At 50.9% G+C, this 11,881-nt stretch overlaps 1 protein-coding gene across 1 annotated transcript in view; it reads right to left on the reverse strand.

Moving 5' to 3' along the window:
* Window positions 1-11,491, reverse strand: part of LGR6 (leucine-rich repeat containing G protein-coupled receptor 6) — a gene marked incomplete at its 5' end in the record, with an annotated part of 88,922 nt that extends 77,431 nt beyond the window's left edge. The window contains 2 exons of the mRNA XM_010131767.1: window positions 779-850; window positions 11,420-11,491. Of these exons, the coding sequence (XP_010130069.1) occupies window positions 779-850; window positions 11,420-11,491 (144 nt within the window). The remainder of the gene's footprint in view (window positions 1-778; window positions 851-11,419) is intronic.
* Window positions 11,492-11,881: the final 390 nt, after the last annotated feature.

Consider the following 11,881-nt stretch of genomic DNA (forward strand, 5'->3'; position numbering starts at 1 on the left):
AGATTGTGACTGCATGAGCAGTGAGACGCCCCGGCCCATGGGAATATCCTCTGGGGAGGAACTTGCTGGTAACTTTTGTCACTTAGACCTTCTCCACTGGACAGGCACAGGTGGGTGGCCTGCCCACAGTGACAAGAAGGAATTAATTTACCAGGACTGGGAGGTCCCAGGCATGGCCTGAAGGCTGCAATGCTCCTGGATACAGCTGCGCATGTCCCCGTTGCTCCTGTGGGCAGGCTGGGCTCAAACTGAAGTCAGGCTGCCCAAGGATCCCACCCTTCATGGGGACAGGTCACGCCAGAGCCTTGCAGAAGCCTCCTGGGCCATGCAGAAGTTTGTAGCAAGGACAAGCTGGTTGCAAAGAGTCAGCTGAGCTGGGCAGAGCACAGGAGCTTTCCACAATGCCTGCCAGAGTGCAGGTACCTGGACCCTCGGGTTGCTCCAATCCAGCCCCAAGACTCGGCAGCAGGGCAGATGGGGCCCAGTTTGTGGTCTGGACACCACATCCAGGGGACACCATGTTAAGGCACTTCATGAGTTTTACGCAAAATGCAAACTTGTGCAGATTCTCCTGTGGCGTGTTGTCATGCAGCACGGAATGCTGTGCCCTGGAAGTGACCTGCTCACGGTTTGCTGTGGCAGAAGTGGGGGAGCAGTGCAAGGAGGTGGGTGGTCCTCGAGGTGAGACACCGCTCACCAAGGGGCATGTTAGCCAGCATGGGTTTAACAACCGACACCACACTGGTGGTGGCCCTGCGGAGGGAAGAGAGTCACTTACAGAATCTTCAGGCTGTAGAGGCCAGAGAAAGCTTCCCCTGGGATCCTGGAGATCTGGTTTCCAGAGAGGCGTCTGCAGTGAAAAGAAGAGCCAGGAATGTGTCAGCATCCTTGTAATGACAGTCCCTTGTCTGCAGAGGCTTAGCAAGTCACGCGTCTTGCCACAGTCCCCTTGGGGAGGAGGTTGCAACACCGGCTGAGCCACGGTCGTGGGCTTGGGCAGCCTTTGCACCTCTTACAGCTCAGGAAACAGGCAAAGAAAATTGTGTCTTATTACCGCTGCCAGACCTGAATCCAGTGTTCTCAGCATCCAGTGACAGCTCATGGCTCAAGTCATTCGCTGGACACCAGCAGAGGACCTCACTCCACAGAAATCACAGCACAGGCTGCCTGTGAGAGGAACCTCTGCTCGAGGGCACTGACCAGCCTACAGCCCTGGCCCTGTGCCGGTGCCTGACAGTGAGAGTGGAGCAGGGAGAGAGCTACCTTCTGCTCATTCGTGGTCCTGGGAGGACTATCTCTAAATCTGGGACCCTTCTCTGTCCCTTTTGTCTGCATGTGGCCCATTTCTGCATCCTGCAGGTTCTCCTTTGTCCCGTCCACCAAAACTTGATGCTACTTGATTTTGTTCCTCTCCCTCATTCCCAGCCCTTCTTTGGCCAGTATGACCACAGCTGAGGCCCAGCTCCTTCAACACATGAGAGTTTGCTATCACTGCTGTGAGGGAAGACTGGGGAAGGGGCTAGAGATGGGGAGTACCAGGTACTAGAGATGAGGAGTGCCGTGTAGGTGCCACAGGAGAGCCAGCTCATTTGAGTAGGGTTTCCAAAACCAGGACAGAAAAGTCAAAAGTGGATCTTGGAGGAGTTATGCCTGCGGAAAACCGTAGGAGAAAAGATGAGGACAGGGACAAGGCAGCCTGGGAAGGCTGATGAATGAAGATGAATGTGAAGAGATGGAAGAACAGCACCACAAAGGAAGGTGGGACCGCTGGGGACACAGAGCAAAGGGCAAGGCCAACATTCAGAACTGTCTGAAAGTATCCAAGGAAACCAATTCACCATTGTGCAGCATCATCTGATCGAAGTGCTCAATTTTCACAAGGCCCAGAGCAGGCTGGGACCTGAACAGGTATTTGGGTTTTTCACTGTCAGTGGAAACTGCCTCACTGTTACCATCATTTACACTGATGAGGACAGCGTTCCTGAGGGACCGTGGTGGGAGCCTGTGGTGGAGCCAGGAGTGAAGTCCAGGGATCTGGAGTCTAGGCTTGACCTAAGGAAAATCTTCTTCTCCTGTTTCTCCCATGAGGAAAAACATGGACCAAGTCCCAATGCCCATCAGCGAGAAATTGTGAAGACAGGTTCAACAACCTGATTTAGACCCCAAGTTTCTGAAGTCCAAGTGGTCAAAGAGAGGTCAAGGTTGGACTTCTCCATAGTAATGGTGTAAGAAACTTGTCCGCTTGACTTGAAGTGGAATATTGCATCTCCCAAAAGGAGACAATGAACATCGTTTATGACCAGGCTCATCTTCACTTGCCCAGAAAGCCCAAACGAGGCCCAACAGGTCAGGCAGAGGTGCTGGCAAGTTGCTGTTTTCATTTTGCATTGACAAAACTCGTTTCTTTTTAGACATTTTGTCTGCGAAGGTGTCGGGGATGAGCAGAGTAATCCAGGCTGGGAGCAGAGTGCATCACGATGACAGCTCTGCAGAGGTCGTGGAGAGGATCTGAGCTGCCTTGGGGAGCCACACTCACCGATGGCTGAGCAGGCATGTGCGGTGCCGAGCTCTCTCCCTCCCTGTCTCTCCCCCTCAGGACTCCAGAGAAAATTGCTCCCATCATTAGGCCTCCGACAGCATAAACAGCACAGGGTCGTTTCTTTAATGTGTGTGAGCAGGTTGTAACCTGCCCCGCTGCAGTCGCCTGGCAGCCTGGGTTTTGTCACTTGGGGGCTGTGATTTGGGGTAATTGCTCCTTTTGATTGCTGACTTCCACATGGGAGGGAGTGCTGTCCAGGGGACTGGAGGGGAGGTGTTCCTGCACGGCATCCTCAGCCTGCTCCCAGCACTGTTCTCCATCAGGGGATGTCTGTCCTCACCTCCTGGAGCTCCTCTCTGCCCCCGGGCCTTTGCTGGCAGCGGTCTGCGTGTATCGATGGTTAAATGTGCCTCTCAACTTGTTTCCTGGCAGCTCTGCACCTTTGTGTTCACTTTCCTGGGTGTGTTTGAGTGTTTGCCATGGATCTGGGACCTCCAGGATTAGCAGGAGATGAGTGTGGAACTTGGATGGAGCCCAGGCTGGGGCTCCTGACCTCTGAAGAGGGTGGCAGGAAGACCTGTGTGCTGGTGGGACATGTGTTGAGCCAGCTCATGGGCAAAACAGAACACGAGGGGAAAAACAGCTCTACCCTGGTTTCACTGGGAACCTTCTCTGGGTGAGTTTAGAGGCAAAGAGGCAGCCATGCCTCCCTGTTGGTGCTGCTTCTGTTCCTGACCCTGCCACACTGAGGCCGGGCTGTGTCACTGGCTCACCTATGGCCTCTGGCTCTCCTCTCTCCCTTTACCTCCTCGTCACTGCCAGGGCAGCCCAGCTCCTCTCTCTGAGGTGCAGAGCTCCATGCTGAGCCAAGAAGCAGGCACAAAGGGAGGCACCAGCCACAAACCTTTCACTCAATCCCCCTCCCAAGGCAATTGCCAGCGCTCTTGGGGTCCAGGAGAGACTCTGCTTACTGGTATGCATGCAGAGACTGGGAGATGTCTGTGTTCCTGCTCACGGGCTGAGGGTTCGCGGTTCCAGAGGGGTGCCTGGCTGGGATGTGTGCACAGGACTTTGAAGGTTTGTTACATGTCCCAGGACAGGGGCTGCATGGTGCTGTGAGTGTTAGCCAGGCGCTCCAGTCAAGGTCCATGGCTGTCCCACCTCTCCAAGAGTAGGTCAGGAGTGGGTAGGTCTTTCAGGCTGTCCTGTCCAACAGGAGAAGCGGCCACCAGGAAGAGATGTCTGCTTCCATGCCACTAGCTCCTCCTGTGCCAGTTCATGTAAGAGTTGCAAGACACAAAAGCTTCCCTGAGTGTGACCCTTCCTCTGTCCATGGACACTTGGCAATCTCCCTAGTGCTTGGTTCCCTCTGTCCTTCTCATTCAAACTTTCCAGATGTTTCCCAGCCTGGCAGACAGTCACCCATTGAATAAATCCTCAGAAGCCAGATCCCACAGGAAATCCACTGAAATGGTCCCTGGAACCATATTGTTATGGGAACAATAACACTCGAAGTGATGCTGACAGAGTGACTTCTCCTGAGACAGCTCCTAATTTGCTCCCTCCTGGGAGAAGGCTGAAGGAAGTAACCCCTCCCAGAAGGACTGAGAGGTGGCACCTCCTTGTGCCCTAAGCACACGGCGGGAAGACGAGCTGCTTTTGCAGGGGTGAGTGCCTGGTCCACAGCAGCTGAGCACTGCTCCAGGCCTGCACAGGTCTCTTTTTAGGACTCAGATGTATGCTCTGCCTTCTTGGAGCTTAGGCTGTGAGATAGGGTTGGGAGAAAGGGAAAGCTCTGGATTTCAACTGACCAGTGGAAGAGGGAGAGAAGGGGCAGGTAGAAGGGGAGGATGGGAGCTGGGGTTGGCTGACTTGCTTTGGAAAGCTCGTGTGTTTGGTGGATTTTAGATTCTGCCCCCCCACCTCCCCCGCTTCCCCACTCCTGTGATTTCTGGGAACATTCTTCCAGGCTTTGATCTGCATTCCCAATACACTCCAAGTTGGAACAAACTCATGGTTTACCACCTCATGGTTGCTGCAGTTCAGTTACCACAGGATCCCACCCTCTCCTGTATCTTGGGCTTCTTGGTCATGCTACAACTTCCATGGCACGCCCAAAGGCTGTTTGTTGGGCATGATCACTCACGTCATGTGCTCAGGCAACACGATGATGCTCTTATCATTCACATTAGGAGGCAGGAACATTGCCCATTGGCAGGACAGGACAAACATGTGTGTCCATATCCCAGCAGGATTTTCCCCATGCCAGATCTTTATTGAGCGTGTCAGCCTTTGATCTTCTGCTCTGGTTCATTTCTCAAGCACTAACACTGTCAAGGCAGGATCTGTACCCAGATAATCTCTCTGCGCTCCTGTCTAAACAATGTCACCACGCCAAGACTGTGCCATCCCCTGGGCGCAGAGGGGACCAAAGGCTCTGAGTTGCGCTTGGGTGTGTTCTCGTGCTGGTGCAAAACAGGAATGAAGCCAATTAAGTCATGCAAGTGAAAACACGGTGCATTGGAGAAAAAAGCCCGGCTTTCACTCTCCCTTCCCACACAGGAATCTGCAGCTGGTCCTAGTTTGGTATCACCTGGAGGTGTCTCTAATGGGGTCTTTACTTACTCCATCCCTGAGGAGGAGACTATGCAGGCCTGCTTCTAGCTCTGCTCTCCGTACCCCCACTGAATGCCTGTTCCAACTCGATATATTGATGGCATTCGTTTCCTTTGTTTATGGTCCTCAAGCCAGTTTTCAACCCACACAAATGTTCAGATGCAAGCTAGGCTGGATTCCTTCGCCAAGTAAGTTTTAATAAGACACAACTCCCTAATGAACAACTCAATACAGGACACTGAACGCCTTCACTCCATCCCCTTATCAACTGCCAAAGTTTTCAGGAGAGATTTGTTCCCTCCAAACCTTCAGAGCAGTTTTGACTTTTGACTCTACTCTGGGTGCCCTACTTGGTGTACCCCAGAACAGAGTCAGTCATTTGGAAGGCAGTTTTCAGGAGGATTGGGGCCAGCTGTCCTCATTTGCAAGGGTTTTTCAGTTGTTGAACACTATCCCTAGCCTAAAAGGAGTAGAAAAATAACTGAAATCTCTAAATTTTCACATATGATTGGGCCGCTGCAATAACTTGGCTTCATTTTTCAATGTGCATGATGGAGAACCCATTAGAAACCTTCCTCTCCTGTCCCCACCAGCACCTGAGCTAACATCTGCCTCCATGCCATGCTAGACTGCACAGGGACGATCTTTGGAAGGCTTCATCAGAGGAATTATCCTTTAGCCCTCTCTGTGCTTTTGCCCACCCACTGAATTCATGACCGGTGCTGTCCTCTGCCAAGAACCAGTGCTAACCAGGAGGACAGAAAGTCCTGGGTGAACCAGGGTTAGTCTCCTTGTTGCAAGCAAGTTGCATCCTGGTGACTTCTCAGACACAAGTTCTAGGCAGCTTGGACCACTGCGTCCAAGCATTTGGAGGACATGCAGCTCCTCACCTACAATCATGTGGAAATGGAGAGCTGTGTCAGGTGAGGTGGCTACCAAGAGGGCAGTGATGCTGCCTCCAAATCTCAGCGTGGCCGAGCAAGTTCATGACCCTACAAGCGTTTGTCTCTCTACCAGAGACCTCGGCAGCCTGCTGTGATATGGAAACTCACCGAAGCTTCTCTCCTAGGAGTACCCTACTCCAAACGTGTTACCACACTGCTCCAGGAAAGGCTTTTCACTACAGTCCAGCACACTTGAACATTGCCTGGAGTGTCAGCATCTCTCTACAGAGCAGAGCTATCACTCCAGAAGATGTCATGCCCCTAAGCCAGCATTACTGCAGAGCTGCCTCTTGCAGGAATGAGATTGCCTCGGAGTGAGACCCTGGGCTGGACAATATCCCCAAAGATGGATGTTTCGGATCTCTGGAAGCTGATATGGGTGGTCATGGGTGCTCCATCACCAGCCAGGGGCACGCTGCAGCAGTGCTGGTGCTCTGTAACCTGCCATGGCTTCACCAGCTCTTGCACCTGCATGGGAAGAAGTGTGAGAAGGAGGTCTCTTCCCTGGTGCAGGTGAGGAGAAAAGGGCTGCCGTGTTCACATTCCTCTCATTCACTTGCATTTCATTGCATTTTGTTTTTATGCTGTTTCTTGGCCTCTGGTCCCTGGAGCTGCAGGAGCTGCCTGGGAAAGGGAGCAGCCTGCAAGGAGAGGCCACGGCGTGGGTCCTGCTGTGGGTCCTGTCCCAGTGCGGAGGGATGGCACTCCCCGTGATGGTGAGTCCCTCTGCCCTCGGGGCCCAAGGAGAGGCAGGTGAAAGAGCCAGTGGCTGGGAAGGGGTCTGATCTCGCCGCTGTGCCCCCAAGCAAGAGGTGAATGGCAATGAACACCTGCCTTTGGCTGCAGTTCCTCCTCTTGGCACCAAGCGTGCGTGTTTGGATTCAAAGCGCAGTAACAAAGCCCTTGCCGGTGAACACATTTCAACATGTTATTATTCCCAGGCCGGCTTTCAAGATCCTCTTTCTATGCCTTCTGTACTGATTGCTCTTGTTTCTCTTGGCTCCCAGCTCTGGCTTTTCAGGCTTCATTAACTGGAATTTATTAGCAACTTTAAACAATCTTCCTGCTGCCAAAAAGAGGGAAAGAAAGAAAAGAAAAAGAAAAGAAAGAAACAAAGAGGATACGCACTAAACTCGGGGCTGCTCCCTGCCTGTGTGGGGCCCCGGTCTGAACACCTCTGTCACTAGAGGTTTTCTTTGGAGGGAAGGGGTGGGACTGTGCTTCCTCACAGCTCAGCCTCTCTTGTCTCTCCAGCAGGAGCTGGAGGCTGGTGGTGACAGAGGAGAGCGCAGACTGATGGAGAGCCTTTGGGGAGGAGTCCTCGGTGGCATCACTGCTTCAAAGCCGGCCAAGACTGGAGAATCTGGTCTCTTGGCAGCCTTCGAGCATGAGTCCTAATTGCATCCGCAACACCTTCCTGAGCGGCCCGCAGTAAAAGCTAATGACTAACAGGTCTCGGCACACCTGAGAGGCCTGTTCTTGTCGCTGGATGGATGGGTAAATAGAGGCACTGGCAGGGAAAACTCTCCTCACCGAGACCACACAGTGAGCGAGCAGTTTGAGCTGGAGCAGTCCTGGTGCACTCATCTGTGCCCTAACCACAGTGTTGCGTCCAATCCCTTGTGGGACACAGCCCAGCTAGGCATCATGGCGTGGCTTCAGTGATTGCTTTGTGGTCCTCAAGACCCCCACATGCCTCCCTGCTCTCACTTGTTCCTCGCATGCTCCCTTCCTGGCATACTCAGGGTTCAAGTGGGTCCAGCAACATGGGTTTGCAGTTCTCCACAGCAGCCTGAAGGATGTCCAGCAAAGCACATTTGTCCTCACTGTCCATGGGACACATGTGCTTCATCTACCCATTTTTGCAGCTTTGTCTCCGCTTCCCATTGTTCCTTGGTTGAACCCCAGCTCCATGTACAAGTTGAACCTGGGCTCCAGCTGATCTCTGACTTTCATGAAACTTCACCTTCATGAGGAGCCTGAGATGGTGCTAAAATAGAGGCACAGAAAGAGGAGGAATCTAGAAAGTGTGAAACACCAGCTCTTCTCCATGCCACTGTGACTCTGGGTTACCGGGTCTAGACCTAACAAGAGAGAAGATTGGCAGCAGCAGAGCAGAAGAAGGGAACAGTGAGGAGCTTGCGGAGGAGGCAGAGGAACGTGGACTTTCTCTGCCTGTCAGAGAAGATGAGGGTTACAGACCACATTCATGTGTGTTTGATGGCCAGGTGTCGGAGTTTCTGGGATGTTTCTGAACATTAGACCAAGGTTAAAATGTCCCTAAAATATGAGTTTCCAGGGGACCTGAAAAGGAGATTTGAAAATCTGTGTTGAATTTGGCAAATATTTTTGGCTGAGGAACCTGTGATTTTTTCCAGAATGTTCAAGCAGGTTTTTTTAAGGCATCTTTGCACTAAAGCAAATACCATTCGAAATGCCATTTTCTTTTCAAGCTTGACCCAAAGTAAGAGTAAAGGTTAAGAAGTGACCTGAAAATGAAACAAACTTTTCTTTTCCCCATTAAATAACTTCAGTTTTGGTTCACCTTGAATAGAATTTTGCAAGTTTTGTCTTCAATTGCTTCCTGTTTATCAAGGGTGTAACAGGAAACATACCAGCATATGAGGCAGGCTGGGGCTGTAAGATCACCCCAAATCCCTGGAGATGAGACACCTGCCGAAAAGTTCCATCTAACTGAAGCCAGGCAAGGACAGGCTGCACAGAGTCTTCTGCATTGTCAGCCCTTCTCTGCCTGGAGGTCAGGCAAGACACGCAGGTCTTCCTCCTCCCCAGGAGGCACTAACACTGAGATCCTGCGAATGTCCCTCATTGCTCAGCAGGGTTTTCTGGTCTTCATTCACTTCGCATGCCCCAGCACGGCCAGTTGTTCCACGGCAAAGTCGACTGAGGGCTTGGCTTCTTGTACTACGTGCCTCCCCAGTAGACGGTATGTTCTGAGTAGTTGAAATCTGCAGATATATGAGCTGTGAAACCTGAACAAAGTTCTATTGAGGATGTGTGAACAGGCACAATTTGTTTGCTTGGTTCTTTGCGCATTCTGGCACAGAGGGTGATTCCATCCTGAATGTTATGGCTCTGATGTAATGTTTTGGGATGAAAGTTGGGTAAAGATGTAAGCGAAAAGAGCCAGGGAAATGCCAGGCAAGTTGCATTACTGGTTGATGACAGCCCTATGAATAATGCACACCCTGTCCCTGTCTAGATGTTGTTGAAAGAATCACTTTTAATTCCTGATAATATATAAGAATTCTTCCTTGCTTGATATCCTATAAATGACTTGATTTCCATAAACAGGGTTACTCTGTTGTTGCTATCACATTCAAGCAGGAACTTGGATGTGCATCGATATGTAATGCTGAGGTTCCATTTCTTCTCCTCACAGCCATGTTTTTTCCTAGTCAAAATACTGTTGCTTCACTAACGAGGCCTTGTGGCATTTTGAACCTCTAATAAAATGTTCTCTAACAACTTCCCATTCTTTTTCAGATTTTCCTGTTTCAATTTTTCCTCTTCATCTGTTTCATTCACAATTATTTTGGGCGGTGGGAAGCTGGCTCTTTTGGAGCCTATGAATATTCATCCATTGCTGGTTGAGACTGTTCTGTTTGTACATGACATGCAGCGAGACGACTGTTAATTGTATACCACAGGGTATGGTCTCTGTGTGTGAAAAGCTGTCCTACCCTCAGTGAGCGATTTGGGCATCCTCACTTCAACATAGATGTTGACAAAATGGGAAGAGAAAGGACACAAGATGGATGCAAAGTCTTGAGAAACCCACCTTCTGTGGGCAGCTCAAGCTCCAAAGCTAAAGAAGGGCGAAAACTTACTGCTCATGGGGAGGGGAGTTTGGTATCTGGGGTCCTTACAAGTCTAATGGAGAGAAACTTCAGACGGATGAAGACAAGTTGCAAGACCATTTGAAATTAAAAACCTATAGAATCATTTGATAATGATGAGATTTGACCTGCTATGGGAATAATGATCATAATGATCATCCATAATATCTGGTCTGATTTCTTTAGTCAACAAGACTGAGTATTTGGAGAAGTAAGTTTGTCTTTCCGTATGTGTGTCCACAGAAGTATCTACACTCCTCTGCAAACTCTCTTCTAAATGCACAGACAGGACTTTCTGCTCAGGGCAGTGGTTCTGAGCACGGGACACTGTCAGTAAGGTGTTAGGCAGGTGAGCACTGCAACTCAGGCACCTCACTGGCATTACTCTGGATGCTGATTGTTGAGGGTCCCTCCACCGCACAATATGTGGGAGATGCAAATGCCCCCTTTCCGGGTAGCACAAACACTGATTCAGTTGGAAATTGTGACGTTTTGGAAAACACCATGTTTGAAATGTCGATGTCGTGTATGGTGGAGGCTGCAAGAACTGATGCAGTCAAGTCCAAGTGTTTCATTTGGACAGATTGAGCTGTAGTAAGTGTTATGTAGATGGTAAGTTTACAACACGTTCATCAAATGCAACATTAATATTAGTTCTTCCTGCCATGTAATAGTAGTGTTTTGAAGAAACTGTGTTTTCCAACAGCAGCGGTTGTATTGAAAGGAGCAACGGCATGAGAACAGCACCTGGAGGGATTTCTCATGGTCAAGTAAGACCATACAGGTGCAATCTACCCATGCAGAAATGGCCAACCTCAATATTCTTTCCCCCCAGGCTCCCATTTTTGGGGCTCCCAAGAGATTCCAGTGGTTTCTAATGCTGGTGGTTAATTTTTGCACATTCAGAAGCAGGGCCACTCCTTCACTGACACACAGCCACATGCCGGTCCCTGGGCATTGTGATTGCTGCTGTATCTTAGTGTGCCTGCTCAGACCGCAGCACACAGTGGAGCACCACAGGACACCTCAGCCTCTGGGGGGAATTTTTTGCTCTTCTATTGCCCAGGCTCGTTGCCATCTGAACTGTCAAGTGCCAGCAGCTAATGTGTACCTGGCCCACAGGAGACTGTGCAGGGGGACCCTGTGTGCAGGAGGGCGAGTGAAGCTGCCTGTTTGCTGGCTCTACTCCAGGGTAGATTTCTGTATCGTGGATTGAGTCCTTTCTTGGTTTGGCTTTTGGCACATGCCCCATCTCAGCCTGAAGGTAACAACCTCAGTCAAATCCCTAAGCGACGGTAGCAGATAAACCCTCTCCCAGCATGCAGCCTCCTTCCATCTCAGTCTGCAGCTGCAGTGACAACATTGGCAGTTGCTGCCAGAGCCACAGGCACCCTCTCCAGTTTCCCCCCACCCCTGCCACCCCGACAATGCTCTGCCCAGTGCGGCCACTCCATACTTACAGCTCCTCCAGGAAGCGCAGGTGATGGAGGGTGTGGGGCTGCAGCTGGCTGATGTTGTTCATGCTTAGGTCTCTAAAGGGGAAGAACGACAGAAGTCTCTGATCAGTCATACTGTGGTTTGCACAGAAAACGTCCCAGTGCCAGGCTGTGTGTCCCCTCTCTGCAAAGCAGCAATATGAAAAGCTCCCGCAAACGGCATTTCAGCATCAGCATCTTATCACAGCCCAGGCTGTGCCTGCAAAGGGGTGGAGAGGAGTAACCGGAGAGTTACTTGCTCCCTCGGGGTGGGCTGGCTGAGCTTCTCCAGGTTTTGGATCAAGGTAGGACATTTACTAATGGCATAAGCAGTATTAGTGTTTCACAACTTTTGGAGAGTGAGCAGGAAGCCCAGTGATGCTGGAGTAGGACAATACATCCTTGGGCTCAAAAGTGTCTCTCTGTGACCACTGGTCATGCCAGCGA

This window comes from Buceros rhinoceros, unplaced genomic scaffold (assembly GCF_000710305.1).
Source record: "Buceros rhinoceros silvestris isolate BGI_N320 unplaced genomic scaffold, ASM71030v1 scaffold13752, whole genome shotgun sequence".
Taxonomy (NCBI): Eukaryota; Metazoa; Chordata; class Aves; order Bucerotiformes; family Bucerotidae; genus Buceros; species Buceros rhinoceros.